This window comes from Cuculus canorus, chromosome 1 (genome assembly GCF_017976375.1).
Source record: "Cuculus canorus isolate bCucCan1 chromosome 1, bCucCan1.pri, whole genome shotgun sequence".
NCBI lineage: Eukaryota > Metazoa > Chordata > Aves > Cuculiformes > Cuculidae > Cuculus > Cuculus canorus.
Window position 1 is genome coordinate 95,002,471 of NC_071401.1, and position 21,771 is coordinate 95,024,241.

The window sequence follows — 21,771 nt, forward strand, 5'->3', positions numbered from 1 at the left end:
AAGACACAAATGAAAGGGAGGAACTCCACCCCAGCAGTCCTTTAGCATGTTGGATAATTTCTCCCAAATGGATGTGTGAAACTGTCACATCCATAATGCTGAAAACTCTGCATCTTAATCCAAAACATCTTCTGTAACAAATGTGGATGTAGCCACTGTTTCCCTCTGTTACTTGAAGTGTGTTTTCGCAAGTGGTGTATGCTGAGCTGACTCTGGGGTACCACTGAGGAGTGAATGCTCCAGCCCCTCTTCCATACACCTGCATACCCTGCCCCTTTCCAGGTGTTCAGCAATGCTTTCCCTGCCTGCAGTGACAAAAGTTTCAGAGTTTTTTACTTCAGGAGAAAAAAGGAAACGTGAGGAAGCATTTGCCTGAACTCACCTGAAGCTGAGCTGGAGGGACCAGGAGGGAATCATCAGACAGCAATTGTTAGAATATACAAACTATCAAAGTCCTCAAATATTGTGAAAGTAAAAGCAAACCACAGAACTAATTACAAAAAGAAAAATGATGACACAGAAGGACTTTCATTAACCTCTACAGCAAAGTTTAAACTGATGTACACTAGTTCCCTCCTTTGATCCTGGGTCAAAAGATCTGTGAAAATTTCAGGCAGAACAAAATTCAGTGACCACCCCTTTAAAGAACTGCATGAAATGCAGAAAAACAAAAGTAGTCGAAGAAAGTGCCAGCAACTGAAGCTTCAAGTTCAAAGGAACTCCCCAGTCTGATAAACATGCCAGTATCTTCTAACTAGTGGCCTTTTTTTTGCGTGTTAAGTCTTAGAGAATGCTAAATACTACTTTTAAGACCCCTTATATTTAGTTGGCTGCAAGTATTACTTGAAAATTCACTCTTGGAACTACCTCATTTGGCCATCTTGGAAGTAATAAAGAATTCATTCAAAAAGGAGTTCCACTTTCCGGTGCTTAACACTGTCATTTATCACTTAAAAACTCTCAAATAACTGTTCCATTTTAACTTCTTACCTGAACAGCTATCATCCTTGTATGAGGATTGGTTTTCACTAGAGGCATACCTCTGCCTTCTTTTTCTGTCTTAATAACCTGTATACCACATTCAGCTTCATCTGTACTATTTTCAACAGCAAAACTGTCTTCATAAAATGTGTTAACGGAGTTTTCAACTTGGCACTGAAAGTCTTCACGTGTTTGAATTTCAGTTGGTATAAACTTGCTTAAGACGTATTTTCTGTTTGAAATTGTTGATTTGTCATTATCCTGATAAGCTACACGATCAGCATAAATATAACTAGGTTGCCTGACAACATTTGACATGAGAGGCATTTGAGAAGGCACTGGCAATATTCTTTCATATTGATAACTCCAGGAAGTCTGAGGCAAAAATATACCCTCTGGTAAGATTTCCGAAAACGAGGACTGATTTTGTATGGTGTCAATATTTTGACTGCACAGAGAAGGCACCAATTCACATGAAGCAGGAAAAGACCAGGGCAAACATAGTGAAGTCTCATAACTTGCTACTGTTAAGTCAGTAGATGTTGATATACGAGGTTGGTTAGGATAAGACAAAGGTTTGAATTCCTTAGCTGCTGGATTTAACTGTAGTTTGTTCTGGGAAGAATGTTCTTGCACGTTACAGGCTATACCATTTTCTTCTTCATTATCTCCAGTCTCATTTCTATTTGTACTTTCTTCAATAAGAACTTCATGCTTTCTTAAGCCAATAAGATTATCCACCATAATAAACCGAGGGGATTTCAGAAGAAAACATTTCAGACCACCTTTATCTTCCACAACCTTTCGAGTTTCTTCAGGGAAATGTTCATATTCCCCAACTAATAATTTATTATTTATTTCCATAGGGCCATGTTCTTCCAAGATTTGAGAGAAATATCTTAAAGAAAAAAAAAAAACAACTTGTCATCAGTAATCATTGTTTTTCATGTAATTCTAAAATCATATTTCACATGTTACCTTTTCACAATAATACTTAAAAGCAAAGAACCTCTAGAACTACTGAAGAACAATCACTTGGAAGATGGTGTTCTAGCCAACCACAAAACTTTTAAGTAATACTCTTGCTTGTCCATATCTTAGTAAAAACATGCCCCTACTTCAAAGGATTAGTACATACCTTTACATAGATACCTGCATACACTAGACCACCAGGACTCCAATTCTGGACTTAATACAATAATATTAAAACTTTTAAACTGCTAACACAGTAATGTTCACATACTCATATAAGCTTTCACAGGTTTGATCTAGGTTATTATTATCCAAAAGTCTTTGGTAACTGTTACTATTTGAAATGTCACAAAGAGCTTCAAATTCTTCTAGTTGCTCCCGAAGATATTCTGGGATTACAAATGGTTCATCAGAATTAGTAAAATCTCTGTAGCATTAAAAAAAGAGAAAGAGAAGAAAGAAATAGTGCATATGAACAATAATTCTTATCTCTGAAAATTTTATTTTTCATACATAGTGAGAAAAGTATCCTGTACAGTAACTACATACCACTAAAATACACCCCAACAGCAAACTTCTAATAAGTAGAATAAACACTATCCTCAAAATACTTAACTGCTCAGCTTATTAATTGTCCTGTCACTAAGTAGTAATAACAAGGTCTACCTCTTGCCTAGCAGCTTTCACACCTATAAGCAAGAGCAAAAACAGACTCGGAATACAAGAGTTTGACTCCCGATTAACACACAAATTCTGACCAATGCACCTCTCATGACCTTAATTGAGCATCACAACCTGCTTGCTATGGCATGGATGGCAAAGTTCAGTTGTGACCAACAGAGTATGTACAAATTTACTAACTGATTCCTTGCTACATTAAAATGGAAGAAGAAGAAATTAAGATCTTGCTTGAAAGAATAGCTTTTGCTCTAGAAGAAGTATTGTGCTGCAGCCTGGCAACTGTTTGGTTACTTCCTGCATTAAGATCTTTAAAATTCTAATACCCTTTAAAGTTGTCCTGGAAGCAGAGAAGTAATGTCTCTGGACAAGCTCATATCAAACACTTATATATATATGTTAACTCATACTTGGTGTTTTCTAAGACTCTGTCTTCTCCAGTACCTGCAAAGCAGTTTGGACAATAAAAGCTAATATGTATGACAGTACTTACAAAGTATTTTCTTCTATAAGTATCTCTTCTTCTTCTCGTGGTGCTGTACTAACTCCACTGGATAATACTAAAATAGACTAATTAAAAACAGATTATTAATATTTTCACTCAGAGAAGTAGATGCAAAATGATTCACTGTAAAAACTGAGTAACTTATTTACATGAACCTTGTTCTGTAACTTCATCGTGTTCAGATGCCATATTATGAACTGAAAAGCATTTAAGTATAATTATGAGTACTAAGCCATATTGAGAAAGTTCTAATTTAAAAATTTCTTCTAACAACTTACTTTGGAAAAAGAAATTGGTATATTACTCCCAACCTCCCTCCTTTTACACCATTTCCATCAAAATCCTAGATGTGCCTGATTTTTCACCCAGTTTGGATTAAAAAACAAACAACACTACAGCTTTACTTTTTTAAGAGTTTTGTATAACTTCCTGCCACTGAGGTGCACATAACTGACTTTCTAGGAATTTCCTCCTTTACACCTGAGAGCCTTCAAGCTTTAATAATTTTACCACAAGTAAGCCTGCATTATCCCTAGCTTGACACGGTTTTAACATGACACCTGTTAGTATGTTCACCGTTACAAATGTTTTAGCTGTTTTTTAATTTCTATTATGTGATAACTTTACAAATAGATTTGTATAAATGCATCCAAGTCATAAAATGAAAAACCTGATTAGAATAGAAAAAAGACAACTTAAGTTTACTCCTGAATTTCTAGTAGAACTATAAAACAGTGGGGAAAACAAAGACAACTGTCTCTGAAACTTTCAATAAAGCAAAATCCTAGAAAAGCAGGGCAAAAGACACTAAGTTCCAGGTAGGATATTATTCCTAGTAAAATCTATAAAGTCCTGAACAAATAATATCTTTCTGAGCAATAAATGGAACACTTGCATCTTCAGTCACTGATATGCCCATAAAAATTATTGGAAAAGACAGTTAAACATATCTCAGATCTCTTTCCTGAGGTTTAAGGACACATTTTTCTTTCTCTAAATGACTGTTCAAGTGTCTTTCTCTAAATTTGCTATTTGTCAGTGCAAAAGGAAATGGAGCATGAAGTATTAATTACATAGTGCAGTCAGTGTGCTGCATGCACAGGTGTTTTTTTCATTTTCCCATATGGGAGGTTAAGGGCAAAACATTCATTCAGAATGAAAACAGTGGACAGACTGAACTTATTGGTATCCAGCCAGAACCAAAGTTATCAACAAATAACTTTTTTCCCAAGTTTAGAAATACCTCTTATACTAACAAACTGCAGAACCTTACTAATAGAGTCTTAACAACATTATTTTACTTCAGGAAAAACTACTTCAAGAAGTAGCCTTCACAAGGTATTTAAGAAAACAGACTCTATATATCTGATTGTTAGCAATTCTAAAAAATCTGTTTGTAGTAAGCAGCTAAAAAGTTACTGACCCTCGAGTCTTTTGAGTTCTTCTTCCTGTTTTTGTTCTTTACTTTGATACCATTAGTCTGAAACAGACAAAAATAAAGTCACTGTTTTTTGAATTAGATAAAATTATGATGCATTAAAATTCTCGTTCTGCTTTGACCAGCAAGATTTACAAGGTTATGCATGTCATCGTCCCCTGCTCCGCTCCACCCCAGTTAGAAAACACAGAAAGAAAGAGAGCCTTACAAGACTCTATCCATTTTGTTCCTTTTCAATGGTTTCCTTTATAAACACCTACAACATTGATTTTTAAAACATCACTTACAGCTGAAAATGCATATATAAGCAGCCGTGACATCCCACACAACGCAGTTTCATTTAAGGAACAAGAAGCAAACAGAACTGTCAAATCTTCTAGTCACTTCAATTTCCTAAGATATGCAATGATGAAGGAACTAAAACGCATCATCATTTTTAATAGGATTGTGATTATAGATTTGATTAACTTTACTAGGAGTAACTTAGTAACAGTATATTATAGTATAAATGTAACACTAAAATAAAAAGTTTTATTGTAATGGCTCTCATCTCATTCTTGGATTTCTAATTCATGAAGTGAAAAAGCAAAGTATTTCACATCTTATTAAGCTGTATATTAATTAATTAACTCCAAGGATTTATTCTGTATTAAAAGCAAATCTTGGTTTCATACAGATAAATTTATCTGCTGCCTAGAATAATTTTGAATAGGAGTGCCTGAGAAACACATAATTAACTGAAAGACTAAGGTACTTCTACCGATTAGAATGGATTTTAATTAGGATACTAATCAAAAAGTGATTCAGAACAACGTAGAGTTTAAGACTTATGGATTGAATCTGAAAAGTATCTATAAATTGTAATGAACAAATGCAAAATATGTCCAAGTCACTTGAAATTTACCTTGCTCATTAGCAGAAGGAAAGTCAAATTCCTAGCCTTATGATTTAACGATATCTGAAGGCAAAGTTGAGTTAAGCTACCTTCTCATTTCTTGGTTTGACTTGTAAAGTATACAGTACAACTAGTGTTCAAAATTATGCAGATTCAAGTTAAGCACACTCAAGGAAGAATCATGCTTCAAGTTCAGTTATGATAAGTATGCAGATATGGCAATTACTAAGAGTCTCTCTGTAAATCAAGCACGTGTTTGTTTTTCTTTTAATACCCCAACAATACTTTTACAGAGACTTCCTTTAAAGTTAACACCAAATTGTTATCAAGTAATATGTAAATGCTATTCCCATGCAGCTCATTGCTTTATTTTCCCTATCCAACTGACATGATACAGCACTTCAGTGTACCCTCATGTGCTTTCACTACAGCTTCCTTATCTGTATCCTTGAAATGCTCATCATCTAACAGGTATCTTGTTGGTTTGTACTTTAACTAAAGAGAAAACCCAACAAGTATTTTACTTATGGAAGTAGAGCTAAAATGGTACAAGCTCTTTAAATGCTTCAAGAAAATGTGACGTAGAGGGTGGTGGATAAAACAAGAGTAAATCTTTAATCAGGTCTTAAGGATGATAATGTAAAATAAATAAAGATGCATGTCTCTCTTCACTTTTCCACACTTCTAAAACACCACATTAATTTCTGACCTTATACCAAACAGACATAAGTTCACTTACTGATATATTTTCATTTTCCCGCTTCTTTAATATAATAGTAGGGTCATCTATTGAAAGGATAACAAAGTCATAATTGTAAAAGGAAACAGTAATATTTTCTGTAACATAATTGTGAGCTATAAAATTATAGTAATAATCATTATAATCCTTTCTCAAATACCACCTAGGCATCTCAAAGTTGCAGAATCTTTATGCTTAAACTGAAAGATATTTATTTTGGTTGGACATCATATATGTATAAAGGTAAACACACATACGACTTGGGGCACATGAAACAAACCAGCAGAATGTAACCTCAAAAAGTGTTTTTGCCTTTTGAGGCTATACTGCCTTTTAAGCATTAAATGCAGAAGATTCCATATAACGAGGCAGTTAGCACTTTGCTGGAGTTTTGGCCCTTTACAGAGACCCCCAAAAAGTGGTGTAAAAACAGACAAAATACAAGCCTTGTAAGAATGATGACCTTCGCATATTTACCCATTTTATCAAAGAATTCATCTAAAGCTTGATGAAGACTTGGGAAATTTTCTCTGTTGTCTTCTAACAGCCATATAAAACAACGGGTTTTCTCTATGGGTGGTTTTAAGAAATAATCATGAATTTCTTTGTCTTCAGAACTAGTTGTCACATAGTCAAATTTACTACCATACTTCTCATTCCAGAGTGCAGTTAAAATAGACAGGTTGAGCTCTTTTAAAAATTGTCCATATTTAAGAAGAAAGTTCTTTGTGGCTGCCAGACCTAAGAGATGAAAAAAAATCATTTCATTGTGTCTTCAGAGTTTGAGTGCTTACAGCATGATTTCTTCAACAAAAAGGAACAGCTTGTCCTAGAAATTAAATACACAGTAGCCGAAAAAGATCATGTAAACCCTTTGTATCCTGAAAATGCAAACAAATTATAAATGGAGTTCTTATAAATTTTAGTCTTAACACCAAATTATTATTTGCATAATAAACTCATAAGAATTCCTTAAAGGATATGGATGCAACAGAAAAACCCAAATGTCATCCAATGTTTTGGCATCTTAAGTCCATTTTGCCTGCAAAAACAGACTCCTACCTTCATCCAATCCTAAATTCAAGAGGAAACTACACAGCAAGGGAACACTACCAAAAAGCACCAAGTTAAATTACTTCCAAGTTTTACAGTCAGCTAAACTTTTACGACAAAACGCCCCACCATGATTTACTTTCCTGAAACAAATTATTTCTATAAATACTATCGCTTAGGCCTATTCTGGAATTTAAAGACACAAAAAGTATGTCTGTTCATTTTCTCTTTCCTACATGGACAAAGCCCTGCCCACATTAGAAAGCTTCACTTGCACAGACAAGAGGTTGTTCTTGTGTTACCAATGGACATGCTTTCTTCTCTAGAAACCCTGGCTAAGGATCAAGCAAATGCAAAATAGTAAACCTTTACCATATAAAGTTAAGAAAGCAAGACTGGAAAACGGGGGGGTTATCCTTTCATCTGCAAACTGAACAATTATGACAGGTTAATGTCTCTGCTATTATATAAACATATAGCCTACCCAAGTTGTTAAGATGTTTCAGCCATTTCCGTAATTTGGGATCCACTTCTTCCAGCTCGCTCAGCACATAGATAAAACTCCTTGTTTTTACCCTGTTTTTTTCCTGTATTAAGTAACTGATGAGCTGCTCCATCACTTCATGTGACATGCTATTGGTTCTGGAATATGATATGTAGTCCTCCTCACTGATTACAAACCATGAAAGCAACATCTTTAATAGTTTGGAAGCATCACAAACAGCAGTTTTTATTTGTTCAGCATTTCGACTGATATGCTGCAGGACTCGATCACCAGCAGATAAGTCCAGAACATAATCTATAAAGGGATTTAAACAAACAAACAAAACAAGAGTTCACATCTGTTTACCACAATTAAAAACAGATAATCTGGACTAAGTGGTGTTTTCAATTATTCGCTTTACTGCAACATGGAAAATTACAGAATGTGTGTTAATAACTTTCCATATAAACTAGCCTTAGCATTATGAATTTTACGTAATGTTGTTTTAAATTTGGTTGACACAAAGAAACAATCCTTAGCACCTTAAGTAGATTTCAGAAAGAAAAAAATATTATCTGCCAGTAAGAGAGCTTCAATCAATTGTCTATGTAGTTTTACCTGTGTGGGCTGCATGTCAGCCCTGATGCAGAGACAGAACTCCCCCAAGCACCAGTTCTCAGAGCAAAGGCAAACTTCTGAATGTCCAAGCATATACCTAGTAGCAAATCTTTGCCCTGACCCTGCCACTGGTTCTTCGTAGAACAGGAATGAAAAAGATTACTGGCTCAGAGCAGCCTTCACCTTTCACTATTCTTCAAAATCACATATTTATAGAAACCCACTTTCAGAGCTTAACTGACAGTAACTATACTAAAAAAACGTAAATTTGAAAAGAATGCTGTAAAATCAAAGCACTATATATTATACCTACAATAATTAAACGTTGTAACACAAACTTACAAGCATCCTAACAGATTCAATGAACTTTATAGGTATAAGCTATGCCTCAGTTTATCCTGCAGAAGTCTACATTAAAAAACCTCTGTACCTTACAAATGTGCATACAAACAAGCACTCTCACTTGTACTTCTCTCCAATTTACAAGCAGATTTGTTCTTATTTAAAGATAGCTATGACTGCCAACAAAACAATACAAACACCACTTTGTGATCTAGCTCTCCCCTGAATTAGACATCTCAACCTCTGACTCTAACAAGCTGAAGTACTTTACTTTCCTCAATCCTCTGAAATATGCTTTTCAAGTCACTGCAGTTTCTGCATTAAGAATATTCTTCGTTCCTTATCTGAGACACAGTTCTTTTTTTTTTTTAGTCTGTAGCAGTGTCCTGACTTGTTGGGCATAAAGCTTTTTCTGAAACCACTTTGAACCAGATGAACTTTGAACGTGAGCCTTTGCCTTCTTCAGGCTGCGTCTTCATGAGTCAATGAAGCCAAAAATAACATTTTTCTACAAGGAACTTAACCATAAATTAGCATCTCACAGTTATTTAGAAATATAAAAAAGAACTGAAATAGAAGTAATCTTAAGTAAAAATATAAATCTTCTCTTTAAGAGCAGGATTACGTTCCATATTAGTATTCCGCTATAATTTGACTTAGGAGATTCAGAACGCTACTTATGCTACCTCATGATAACTGAGAAGAACAATAATCTATACTTTCACATACCACTGTGATCATTGTAATGAGACGGTTCATTTCCCATCTGTTTTTCTTCGATTTTCTTCTTAGCAAAATTCCGTGCCTCTTCTCGTGCACATTTTCTACGTATTTTTTTTTCTTGTTTCATTTTTAACTTCCTAAGACTGAAGAAAGACATTAAGCAGTGAGCAGTAGTTAAGTTGCCAAAAAGAGTTAGGCACATCTGAGTTACTTCTCATGTCTTACAACAGGTACAAGCTCAATTCTACTATAAAATATTATGCTGAAAATTACCAATATAACAGAGCTAGTTCTCATCTAGAAGTTAAGAGAGCACAAAATTTCTTAAGTATTAAGCATGTAGCAATATACTCAACATGCAATAACTTTTACTCCCATTAAAGATGCCTGAATTCAAATTCACTCCAACACTAACAGTTTTTTCTTAATTTCTAACTCAGCATTTTGAATGCGATATTAATATTTGATTTCCTTAACTTTTAAAAGTCAATTTTATTTGTTCTTTCAGCATGATTCCTCATTATTTATAACCTTACTTGACTAAAAAGTGTAAACTCAGTTATGCTAAAGGTACGCACATCAATAGCTGAAGTAGAATAATTATTTTTATTTACACTTTCTAAACATCCAATTAAAGTTGCTTAGATAGTAAATTCTGTGGACCAGTGGTGTTGAACTTATGCTACACAGCAACTTCTCTCCCATGCAGCTAAAAATCTCGCTAAGTTTCTTCCCTCTAGCAAGGGGAAGGAATAGAATGACACTTGCAATTTCAGACCGAAAACAGAGGTGGTGTTCTATTATAGATACACATGCAGTGAAAGTAGGATGCAATTAAGACAATTCATTATGAAGAATGATAACAATTGGAATACTAAAATAACGTCTAAGTATCTTAGCACAAACTGAAGACATGTATGGAGAGCAAAAGTAAGGAAACAGTCCTCAAGTCCTGTGCCTTCAAAACACTTTTTCCCCAAACATGTTTCTTCCCTGCCCACAGATTTCACAATGAAATTAGGTTTCAGGAATAAAGACTTAAAGATGGCTGCAGTAATTTATATTTAAAAACTCTTGGTTCAAATGGCTGGGAAGTCAACGATGCAGTGGACAACTTATCCCTCAATATAGAGGTGTGGGAAATCAGATTTGCATCAACTCTTACTTCAAAAGTTTCCTGTGGCCAAACTGAAAATGTTGTTTCTACAGAACTGTATGATCACTAAAGAGCTACCAATAATTCATTCAGCAATATCAGTCAATGCCCTCCTGTGCTCATGTTATAAATCTGTACCTCTGCATCTTCTTTAATAAGTTAACATAAATGTTTCTCTAATTGGATCATAACTGATTTTACCAGACTTTTTGTTTATCAGATGCAGAGGGCAGGAAAAGCCCTCTGAAGTATTTGTGGTATTTTAGTAATTCTTAAAAAGGCATGAAAACCAATCCTAGAGAAAACTACTTTGTTCTCAAATTAATTCATCTTAAATAGTATAGAGCTTACCTTGAACATTTCTGTTTAATACTGGCTCTTGGTGGTCCCTTGGTTTTTGTGATTTTTTGTTCAAACTACCAAAATAAGGGACATCATATTACTAAAATTTGGGTTACAATGCAACACATCTCTCTCTACTCAATCCCAGGAGCATTTGATACGTTGGAAAACTGTAAAGGTAATGCTACGAAAGAGATAATGCAGCCTACATAAACCTTATGAAGGCCTCACTAAAAAATATCTTCTACTGCTATGATTTGGTATATAGCAATATGTCTTTATTGGCAGAAAAGACAGATTGAAAGATAACAGAAAGTCAGGAATAACTGGAGACTGTTCTGCTTTACCAGTGTGCAGGAAGCAAAGCCTACAATAATTTTTTTTTGCTTCTCACAGATCAATACTGCTCTGAGAAGAAGTATCCATCTTTCTGAGACTCTAGAGGGCAAGAGCACTCTTCCAGTACAATTACCTCATTTAGTAAGATTAGCTCTGAATTAAACTAATAGTTCCTTTCATATTGCACAAGCTAAGTATAAAACAAAGCTCCAGTTCCCATCCATGACAATTCTAATCCATTTCATAAGGTAACACCTACTTCATCAGAAAAACAAGAAAGAAAAGAACAGGTAATTAATATTCCTGAATAATGCTCAGATTTTGTGGTTACAATAGCATATTACTTATGAGTTTGCAGTTACATTCTCCTCTTCACTTCAAAATATTTACTCTGGTAAAGGAGATAAAGTTTATTTTCATATTTTATATGAACATTTACTTACCTCACATTTTACCAGACCAGAAGAACTGAAAATAACTATTTTTGAAATAAGACCTCTACAATCAGGAGTGAAACATAGTTCTTGAAGAAAATCCTGTAGGAGAAAAAGATACACACAAGAAAAGCATTTAAATTCATACGGTATCTATTTTCTTATGCAGATTAGTTTCTTAATTTGAGGTGACCAAGGTAATTAAACCTAGCACAGTCCTAAACTCATACAGGATGAGGAAAGGAAGGCACAGCTGACTGAGCAAGGAATGATAATCAGATTTGTGGCATATACCCGTTATTCCCAAAACTATAGCAAAGCCCCTCTTCTTTGGAGAAGAGAAGGCTGCTAGGAGACCTTACAGCAACCTTGAGTACCTGAAGGGGGCCTACAAGAAAGCTGGGGAGGCACTATTTACAAAGGCTTGTAGTGATAGGCCTAGGGGCAATGGGTATAAACTGGAGAGGGGCAGATTTAGACTAGATATAAGGCGGAATTTCTTCACAATGTGGGTGGTGAGGCACTGGCACAGGTTGCCCAGGGAAGCTGTGGCTGCCCCATCCCTGGAGGTGTTCAAGGCCAGGTTGGATGGGGCCTTGGGCAGCCTGGTCTGGTGGGACATATCCCTGCCCATGGCAGGGAGGCTGGAACGAGATAATCTTTCAGGTCCCTTCCAACCCAAACTATTTTAGGATTCTATGACTCTTCCAACTTCACGTTCAAGAGTCAACATTAAGAATATTCTCCTCTGAGTTCATACTCTGCCTGAATTTTCTTTCATTTTATACTGGCTGCTGATATTCTATTTCATAAAATTCCTTTAGACATCAATGCTAAACTGTCGCTTCAACAGCAAGACTGCGGAAGGAATAAAGCTTCCACATGGAAGGATATAAATGATGCAAAATAAACAGGCTAAGCACACTAAGCCTTCACACAGACAGGCCTTTCTTCTTGTGGTGTTGCAGCCATCCCCATTCAAGGCCACTCTGAAATCTCAGGATAAGTCAATTCATGTTTTGGGAGAAAACTCCCATTGTGCTTTTGTCTTGTTTAAATTGCAGTGAGCTGGAACAATTAGGCACTCCCTGACCACACCTGGAACTCCTGCTGACTGGATTGTAGCCCGATCTGCAACTGTACCATCTGGAAAGTACCAGCGTTGGACTGCTAGCAGAAAATACAAAAATTACCTAACACAAATTATGGCCAGAATGGAAAAATACTGACTAAAGTCAATCATCTTGTGATCCAAATCCAAAGTGAGACCCTTCACGCTCTCCTGGATCGCAGCAGCCTGTGACCCAGCATCTCACCCTGAGCTGGGACGCTTCTAAGGGTAGATTTTGAAGTGATTCAAAGATCGTCTGCTAATAAATGCAAATGCTGCTAATGTGCTGCCATTCAGCAAGACCTGAACAGGATGGAAAGTTGGGCAGAGAGGAACCTAATGAAGTTAAACAAAGGCAAGTGTAGGGTTCTGCAGCTCAGGAGGAATAAATCCATCCACCAGCACAGGCTAGGGACTGACCTGCTGGAAAACAGCTCTGCAAAGGAGGACCCGGTAAACCTAGTGGACAACAAGCTGATCATGAGCCAGCAACATGCCCTCATGGGACAAGAAGGCCAATGGTATCCTGGGGTGTACCAAGAAGAATGTAGCAAGCACGTTGAGGGAGGTTACCCTCCCCACCTACTCTGCCCTAGTGGGGGCCTACACATATTGCACCCAGTTCTGAGCTCCCAGTTCAAGAAAGACAAGCAACTACTGGAAAGAGTCCAGTGGAGGGCCACGAAGATAATCAGGGGGCTGGAGCATCTCTCTTATGAGGAGAGGCTAAGTGGGTTCGGTCTGTTTAGTCTGGAAAACAGAAGACTGAAAAGGGGACTTTACAAATGCTTATAAATATCTGAGGGGCAGCTGTCAAGAAGATGGGGCCAGACTCTTCTCAAAAGTGCCCAGTGACAGGACAAGGGGCAACAGGTAAGAACTGGGGCACTGGAAGTTCGACCTGAATGTGAGGAAAAACTTCAATATTAGCAGGACAGAGCACTGGAACAGTCTACTCAGCAGGGGTGTGTAATCTTCTCTAGAGATATTCAAAATCTGCCTGGACACGTTCCTGTGTAACCTGCTCTAGGTGAACCTTCTTTAGAAGGGGGTTGGACTAGATAATCTCCAGAGATCCCTTCCCGTCCTGACCATTCTGTGATTCTGTGAAGGAGAAGGGTGTAGCCAGACTTCGAGATTCAACAATTGCCCATGGATGAACGTTGACAAATTAAAAGTGAGTAATTTGCTAAACTCAAGAAGAGGGGAATTGTGATCATAGGTTCACCTTTGTATGTCTGTGTAACTATGCATCTCTGTGTCTGCATGTGTCAGTGCGTGTATGATTTGATTTAGGAAATCCCACCTGTGTGAACCTTGCCATATTTTAATCTTTAAGTCACTGTTTTGATTGCAGGAAATTCTGTTGAATCACTTGGTTGAATTGGCTGATGATTAACTGTAGTTAAGAACGTCTGCTACCTCAAAACTGTTAATAAATCCTAAACTGCTGCTAAATCAAAGCTGTGTAAAAATCCAGCCACAACAAATTGCCATAGTTAGCAATATACTAAACTAGGATTTGCAACACTTCTGTAGACAACAGGAAGCTTTACCCACACTTCCACATTGCACAACTGAGGCAGAGACTCCTCTTTCCTGTCTCTCCTCTTGTCACTGTCACGTGGGTGGAACATCAGGCTCTAGTGCTCCGCTTACCATAAACCAAAGGAATGTTATAATCTTGACTAAAGAAAGGAAAAATAAAATGCTTATAATCTGATAAAAGTCTTACCTTATCATTTTTATCACTGTAGTTCATTGTTTTTAACTTCTTCCAACAGCTGATATGAAACTCTACTCTACATTGCTGACAGCAAGTAATACGTATAAAACCCTAGTATAAAGAGAAAATAGGAATTTAACATCTTTTTTTTAAAAAACCCAAAAAACAGCGTTCAACTTGACAGTCAATAGGATAGGACAGAGTGTTCCAGATAGTTCTTAAATATGAAAGGGGCAGAAGACATGTAAACACAAAGTTCTGTTTCCTAAACCCTTTTAATCTAAAAATTTACCTTAAAGTCTGGGTCTGTAAAAAATATTTGTATTTTGGAGTGGCCATGGCATTGCTGATATCGACAAATTGCATCTGGTTCTGGAGGGAACTTGCATTCCTCAATATAGTTCTTTAAAATCAACTACGAAACACAAAATTATATGAGACAAATTGCACAGAAACCAGGAAAAGATTCAGTATCTACTTACAAACTTCAAGGGAAATCTGCAGTGAAACACATACCTCTTTTTAACAGTAGATAACTAATATCCAAAGAACAACTCTTTTCTAGTTAAAACTATGGAAAATTGTCCTTTTGTGGCAAAATATTCAAATGCTCATTTGAACTGCTCTTCAGCAAAGTACTCACAACTTCCCTGCATGCAGGTTTACCTTGGACCAATGTTTTACATGCTTACCAATTCCAAATGCATGAGAATATAGTAAGTTTTCCGTTGCCAAAATGATGAGCCAGATTACTCAGCTAACGTGATGAAAATGGAGTGTCTGTTCATTTCCACCAGTTCCCAGCATTTCCGGAGTGCTTCACCCAGGATCTGCGTTACATGATCAAGTACATTCCCAGGGACATTTCAGGCCTGGCCCCGCATTAGAGTTATTGAGCTCTCCCACAATAGCATCTGAGGTTAAGACACTACAGTGGCTTTATGTGAAGACAGTTCAAGTCCCACAGAGTTGGCATTGAGCCAAGATTAACAAAGCATTGTTAGAAACAAACAGACCACCAGGTAGAACCTTTCAGGTATTTGCTTTACAGTCTCCAGAAGTCCTAGATCACTGATACACTACTGCAGTGGGACTACTGTGGCATCAGGTGGGGGGTTCTATGAGAAACATTTAGGTCAGTTTTTGTTTAGGAAATAACAGTACTGCTGCTTCTAACAGAAACAGAACAGGTCAGTATAGTATAGTCAAGTCCATACACTGAATAACCTAGCATGTTTTGCTGTGTCAAATCACCTCCATGCAGAGGAGCCCATGTGCCTTGCCTCTCATGGCATGGTTTATTCAGAAATCCTTCACAAATAACAACCAGACTATTACATTTTAAAAACAGTCACAATAGTGCTAATAATTAAAAGAAAAAACCTGTTCAGTGTGAGAACGTAATTTGTGGTGTTGTTAAGGGAAACAAAAAGATTTGGTAAATATATCCATATAGGATTTAGATATTATTGATAGTTGATTGTGATAAATAGAGTACTGTATGAAGACTGTAAGAACAGGTGTTGGAAATCAATCTTTATGACAACTACAAGAATACTGCTCAATTGTCCCATGTATAGCCCCTTCCATGTCTGTTTTAAAACACAGTCCAGCTGAATCAACAGGTTGTGTATGAAATGTCAGATTTAGAACAGAGGTATTAAATTTGACGATAACTGACGATTAAAAGGTCAACCTGTTTTTGAGTATAGGCATAGATTAAATATAGGTATAAGTTAATGGAACGGATTGAGTTTTTTTCTTTGAAGTTTAAAGATGAATAGATGTGTCTCAAGAGAGAAGATAAGTGACTTTATGACCGGTAGAGGAATGTGACCTGTTGAAGCATCACTTCTGAGGGAGAACCGAAATGAGACAGCGGAGATGAATTATCAAAGTGGACTTCTGAGTTAATGAAGAATAAATAAGAAAAATGAAGAATAAACAACTAGAAGCACATAGAAAAACACCAAGAACTTTTCAAAGAAAATACCTATTGTATAATGCTAAGCCAAAATATATAATAACTGATGATTTTGTTTGGGCCTTTGCCATTCACTAAGGTGATGGCCCAACTCTGAGTTGTGAATAAAGCAAGCCTAGAGTTACCCTCTGTGTGGTGAAAATCCTTTAACAAGTTTCAGAACCAGAAGCTAGAGTCCTCAAGTCAAACAGGGAATTTTACCATACAATTCCCACTGCATCAACCAAGGACTATACAGCCAAGTTCTCCTATTAGCATCACTGCTACAAATTTCAGCGTTACATTTTTGCCAATACAAAATTTTAACCGTTTCTCTCTAGCATTATGTTGTGTCCAGTATTCACATCTACTTAAAGTTTGGCAACAGGCAAAGAAGTTAACACATTATTAAACACTTGGTTCAGGTTAGAACCATATTGTAACACCATAAAGAAACACCCAAGCATAGAGCCCTGCCCTTGTGCTGTAAATAGGATGCTCTCTGGGTAGTAAAACTGGTCATCGCAAGAAGAGTTTTGCTCTACAATGACCAGACCTTGCAGCTGACAACAGTCTATAGACAATAAGCAGCAGTGCTTCCACTGGTTGCTCCAGGCAGAAACCTCCTTTCAACTCCCCGTCTTTCTTTGGCCTTAACAATGAAGGGATATGGAGGAGGACGACAACTTTGTGTTGGAATTTTTGCAGTTTGTCTGACTGCTTTTTCCTTGGAAAGGCCATTTAACAGAACAAGGTTTTACATATACACATATATATATTTAAACCATACCTGTAAATTCTCTGTTCGTGTCTCTTCAATAACCTGACATGTTGTGGGCCAAGTTAATACTCCAGGTACAATCTTGTGATTAACCATTGTTTGTGATTTCACAAACTGATCAAGTGCATCTGAAAATCTGAAGTTTGAAACAGGTACAACATGTTCAGATCATATATTAATAGCTTCTAGGCGGCCTGTAATACTTTCATAATTCATTTTAGGATCCAAGGGAAAAAAAAATGGTTAAGTGAAAGAGTATATGGGATGAAAGAACACCTGGTTCATCAAGTTATCTATTTAAGTACTCTTCACTATAAATGAATCAAGGTGTGAGCCAGCAAGCCACCAAACCAGCCCGGGGAAGGGGCCAAGAGTCCAGGCACAAATATGAGGCAGACCGAGAGCCTGCACATGTATTCAAGGGATCCAGGAACACGCGTGCGCTTGTCAGTATAGTGAGGGCACATTTATGTTCATGAGTGACCCTCATCAGCCAGTGAGAACGCACAGAACTCAGCTGCCTATACTGAATTTTTACGTGAGGTCAGGCAGTGCCATATGTGGCAGCTGCTCTGCATGGGGTACCCCGGGTGGCCAGTCATGCTGCCACAGATGCGTACAACACACACAGGCCCACTATAGGTCAAAACTGTCTGGTGAAACAATAGCCACACCAGTGCCACTGGGACGTAGACACCCCCTGGGTCTCAGACAGCACCTAGCTACACTGCAGCAGTGGGAAGGAGAAATCCCCTCAGCATCCAGCACTCTGACAAGATGCTTTTAGATATTCCACGACGTTTTCATGTTTATTATCAAACCTATTTACTTGGCATTGTGTTGGGTTTACATGGCAAGGTTGGGCTGAGCGTGTGGAGACCAGTGCTGCAAGGAGAGGATGGGCTGCCCCAGTTCCATTTGGCTCCAACAAACCCACCACAGAGCACAGCTGAGGCCCTCACGCAAGATGGTAGGACGTCAGGGAAAGCACAAAACATACTGCATGGCTAAGAGTATGGAAAAGAAGTCTTAGAAATAACCTTTGAAGCATTGAGACAAGATGGAGGAGGGGAGGATTTGCTCCAGGCACAAAGCAGATTCCCCTGCAGCCCCTGGAGAGAACGTGGCTGGAGTAGGTATCCACGCTGCAGCCACAGAGGACCCATGCCAGAGCAGGTGGATGTGCCTCAAAGGAGCAGCAGCCTGGGGAGATGCCCCATGCTGCAGCAGGGGAGGAGCGTGTGGAGGAAGCAGCAGCAGAGAGGAACCTACACACTGATCACAACCCCCACTCTCTGTCCCCCTGCACCGCTCAGGAATGAGGGAGTGAATTTGAGCCTGGGATAAAGCAGGGGATAGGGGCAAGGTCATTTTAGTTTCTTACTTTGTTTCCCACTACACAACTCCATTTTAACAGACAATAAATTAACTTAGTCTTCCTGAAGTTGAGTCCGTTTTGCAATTAGCAAGTGATCTCCCTGTCTTTATCTCAGTGCCTGAACTTTTTCATCTCATTGTCTCCCTGTCTCCCACTAAGATGAATTGGGAGTACAACTGGGTGAGGGCCTGGCAGCCAGCCAGGGTCAACACAGCACAGGCATTACAAGGGATTTTGATTAAGCAGAACACTACAGCAATACATTGAACACAACCATAACATAGCAATTGCAATACACAGTTCAATCAATATAAACATGATTCCCATTAACAAGTCTCTATACGCTTACCACCAGGACCCAGGGAAGAAATACCACCGGGGGTACATGGGCTGAAACCAGCTCGAGCTCTTTGTTCTCAAGTTTGTTAGTTGTCCAGTTCCTGCACTTTATGTTCATCTGAGCCATGTATACACTCCATCCCTCCCCCATGCGAGTTGGGCCAGCTAAGGAGGACTCTTTATCCGTCTCAGAGAACCCAATGACTCATTGGTGCAGCTGCCTTATCTAAAACCAAGGTTATCCTCCAGACTCCCTGGTGTTGAGATAAATTAAACTTTCTTTAAAGTACATTCTTCTCCAAGATGATTGGTTTTTTGCCCTTCTATAAGCCCTCCTTCACTGCAGGGGCTTGCTAGTCAGTAAACTGCCTTGTAGTCCACAATTCAGTGGCTTCCATTACATCCTCAACAGCAACAAACTTAAAGTTGTAATAAATCAGTCTGATGTACAAACTTTGTGATTCACAAAGAATAATTAAAAAAACATCCACACATGGCTTCTCAAATGAAAATGGTTTTTTGTATCAAATATTGAAGCTTTATATTATACCAACCTGTTTTGTCTGAGATATACTTTTCCTATTCCATAGTGTGCCAAACAACCAAATCTTTCTTCCTGGTACTGTTCAATTATTTTCTTAAACTGATCTTCAGCCTTGGTCAATGCCTTCAAAATAGATTGAAGATGAAAAACGCGTGACACTGTGCCAGAAGCTTTTCACTTTTCCTCTCCTTTTTGTTTTGCTCCAGTAGAGTGGATCAGTATGCCCTATTCTTTGATCAGTGAAGGGAATTCAGCAACTTTATAGACACACAAAAAGGTTTCCCTTTTTTTTTTAAAAAAAGAAACTTATCCTGTAAACATGGGCTTCCTCTGAAATAATTAAATGAAATTGAGCTCACCGAGCTTCAAACATGCAGACATTTTCAAATTCATTGTAATATACTAAATATTTTTAAACACTGCAGGGAAAAAAACAAAACAAACCACAACAAACTCCCTCAAACAACCCACGCTTCCAGTTTTGTGTTTTCCAGGAAGAAAAGCATTCTCTTTCTCTTCGTTTTAGAAGCAGAATGTTGGTGTTAGAAAGACTAGTGCATAACCACATTACAACAAAGCATAATAGAAAACAGTTGACTACACCTCATTAATACTTAAAAATCTCATTTGAAAGTTTAAGAAGAAATTTTATTTGGTAGCTTAATTTATCCAAAACTATTAAAGATCTAGACCCAGATTTTAAACTGTATTATTTTCTAAAATGTGGAAAAAAAAGTGGTTTATGTCTGTTAAGAGACAAATATGGATGACCAACTACCTGAAGAACATTGAATAAAAACAATACAGTGTCTTAATATCGTACCTCAGGTTGTCCTATTCCAAGAAGAGCAGTGGCATGTCCATAGACGATTATGACATAATTAATAACATGAAGATTCAGTTGCTGCAAAAAGAGTCAAACTATAGCAGTGGCATTCACAAAAGCACTTCACTGGTAACCAGAACATTACTGTCTACTGTGAATTGAATGTCTTCACTACAAAAGAGATGGAAAACTTTTTTCTTCCTACGGGCCCTTGAGCAGCCTGGTCTAGTGGAAGGTATCCCTGCCCAGCGCAAGGAGATGAAACTGGATGATCTTTAAGGACTCTTCCAACCCAAACCATTCTATGATTCTATGATTTATGTTACAATTAGTATAAAAAGTGACAGTTAACCACTCCTTTACTGCTAGTCGTTTGGAACACCTATATATTTCCAAGTGACACATCCTGAAACATCTCCATTCAGAAATGCTATATAATATTATTATATTTTTTAGACTGCATCTAGAAATGCAGGTGTATGCTGAACATTACAAAAATACATCCTATGCTACTAGGGATCTTTTTCTCTTATCCTCAGTTTTTCTCATTGGTAAGCTCCTCAGCATACATACCAGCGAAACACCTGGCACTGCAGTCAACATCACTGGCAATGATTCAATAATAATTATTTTGGTGGAAGGAAGGAAGGAAAATTGAGGTTTATGCTTTCAGTACTTTCAATATAAGTAAGTACTGAAAGCATAAAACTCAACTACGCTAAAATTAATTTATTCTTCTCAATTTACCTTTAATTCTGAAGGACTCAGAATGCTTAACAGTTGTGAAAAGGCTTGTTCAGCACTGTGACACCGCTGGTCCATCAAGGCTGTATAACCATCATGAACAAGGGATTTAAACTCCTTTGACAACATAGCTAAGTCCACCTAAAATATTCAGAAAAACAGTATGTTCAAAAAAAACCCAGCCTTTTCCTTTTTCTTAGTTTGAGCAAGTAAGTTGTTTGCAGACAACTGTTAAAATTCTGTACTTCCAACAGTGGTCTCACAATTCCACTTTTAAAAGAACAGATAAGGTACATTTTTATAAAAACTGATTTTAAATCAGCTTTTAGAAACTCTAGATTTTCATTGACCTACTGCTGCTAATCTATTAAAAATCTAATTTTTGTTCTAAGTTTAGAACCATTTCTCTCCAGAAAGTTTCAGTTCAAGTATAATTTCAATCCTTCTTAGATATACATAAAAGACAAACAACTAGATTCACTCTTTTTCTCACTTGTACACTCCATTTTGTGTACAAACATTTCTTAAAAACCTGAGAACTATTTCCTTCTGCCTACACTCAACCTGGGCTGCTAGTTAATGCTAGAAGGTTTCAAGATGCATTTTATTAGCAGCATTTCACTACAGATTTTTCCTAAAGTCTGCAGAAATTTCTAGCAG

General features: G+C 37.3%; 1 protein-coding gene across 7 annotated transcripts in view; it reads right to left on the bottom strand.

Annotated features, from left to right (window-relative positions):
- TTC3 (tetratricopeptide repeat domain 3) overlaps positions 1-21,771 on the bottom strand; it is a 64,279-nt gene that overhangs the window by 10,811 nt on the left and 31,697 nt on the right. For all 7 annotated transcript variants that reach the window (XM_054087450.1, XM_054087466.1, XM_054087459.1 and 4 more), the window contains 16 exons: positions 21,115-21,252; positions 20,365-20,445; positions 19,552-19,664; positions 17,290-17,416; positions 14,829-14,951; positions 14,546-14,647; positions 11,709-11,801; positions 10,936-11,000; positions 9,435-9,571; positions 7,746-8,060; positions 6,686-6,949; positions 6,209-6,255; positions 4,560-4,616; positions 3,125-3,201; positions 2,225-2,380; positions 991-1,879 (listed from right to left, as the gene is read on the bottom strand). In XM_054087450.1, the coding sequence (XP_053943425.1) occupies positions 991-1,879; positions 2,225-2,380; positions 3,125-3,201; positions 4,560-4,616; positions 6,209-6,255; positions 6,686-6,949; positions 7,746-8,060; positions 9,435-9,571; positions 10,936-11,000; positions 11,709-11,801; positions 14,546-14,647; positions 14,829-14,951; positions 17,290-17,416; positions 19,552-19,664; positions 20,365-20,445; positions 21,115-21,252 (2,784 nt within the window). The remainder of the gene's footprint in view (positions 1-990; positions 1,880-2,224; positions 2,381-3,124; positions 3,202-4,559; positions 4,617-6,208; positions 6,256-6,685; positions 6,950-7,745; positions 8,061-9,434; positions 9,572-10,935; positions 11,001-11,708; positions 11,802-14,545; positions 14,648-14,828; positions 14,952-17,289; positions 17,417-19,551; positions 19,665-20,364; positions 20,446-21,114; positions 21,253-21,771) is intronic.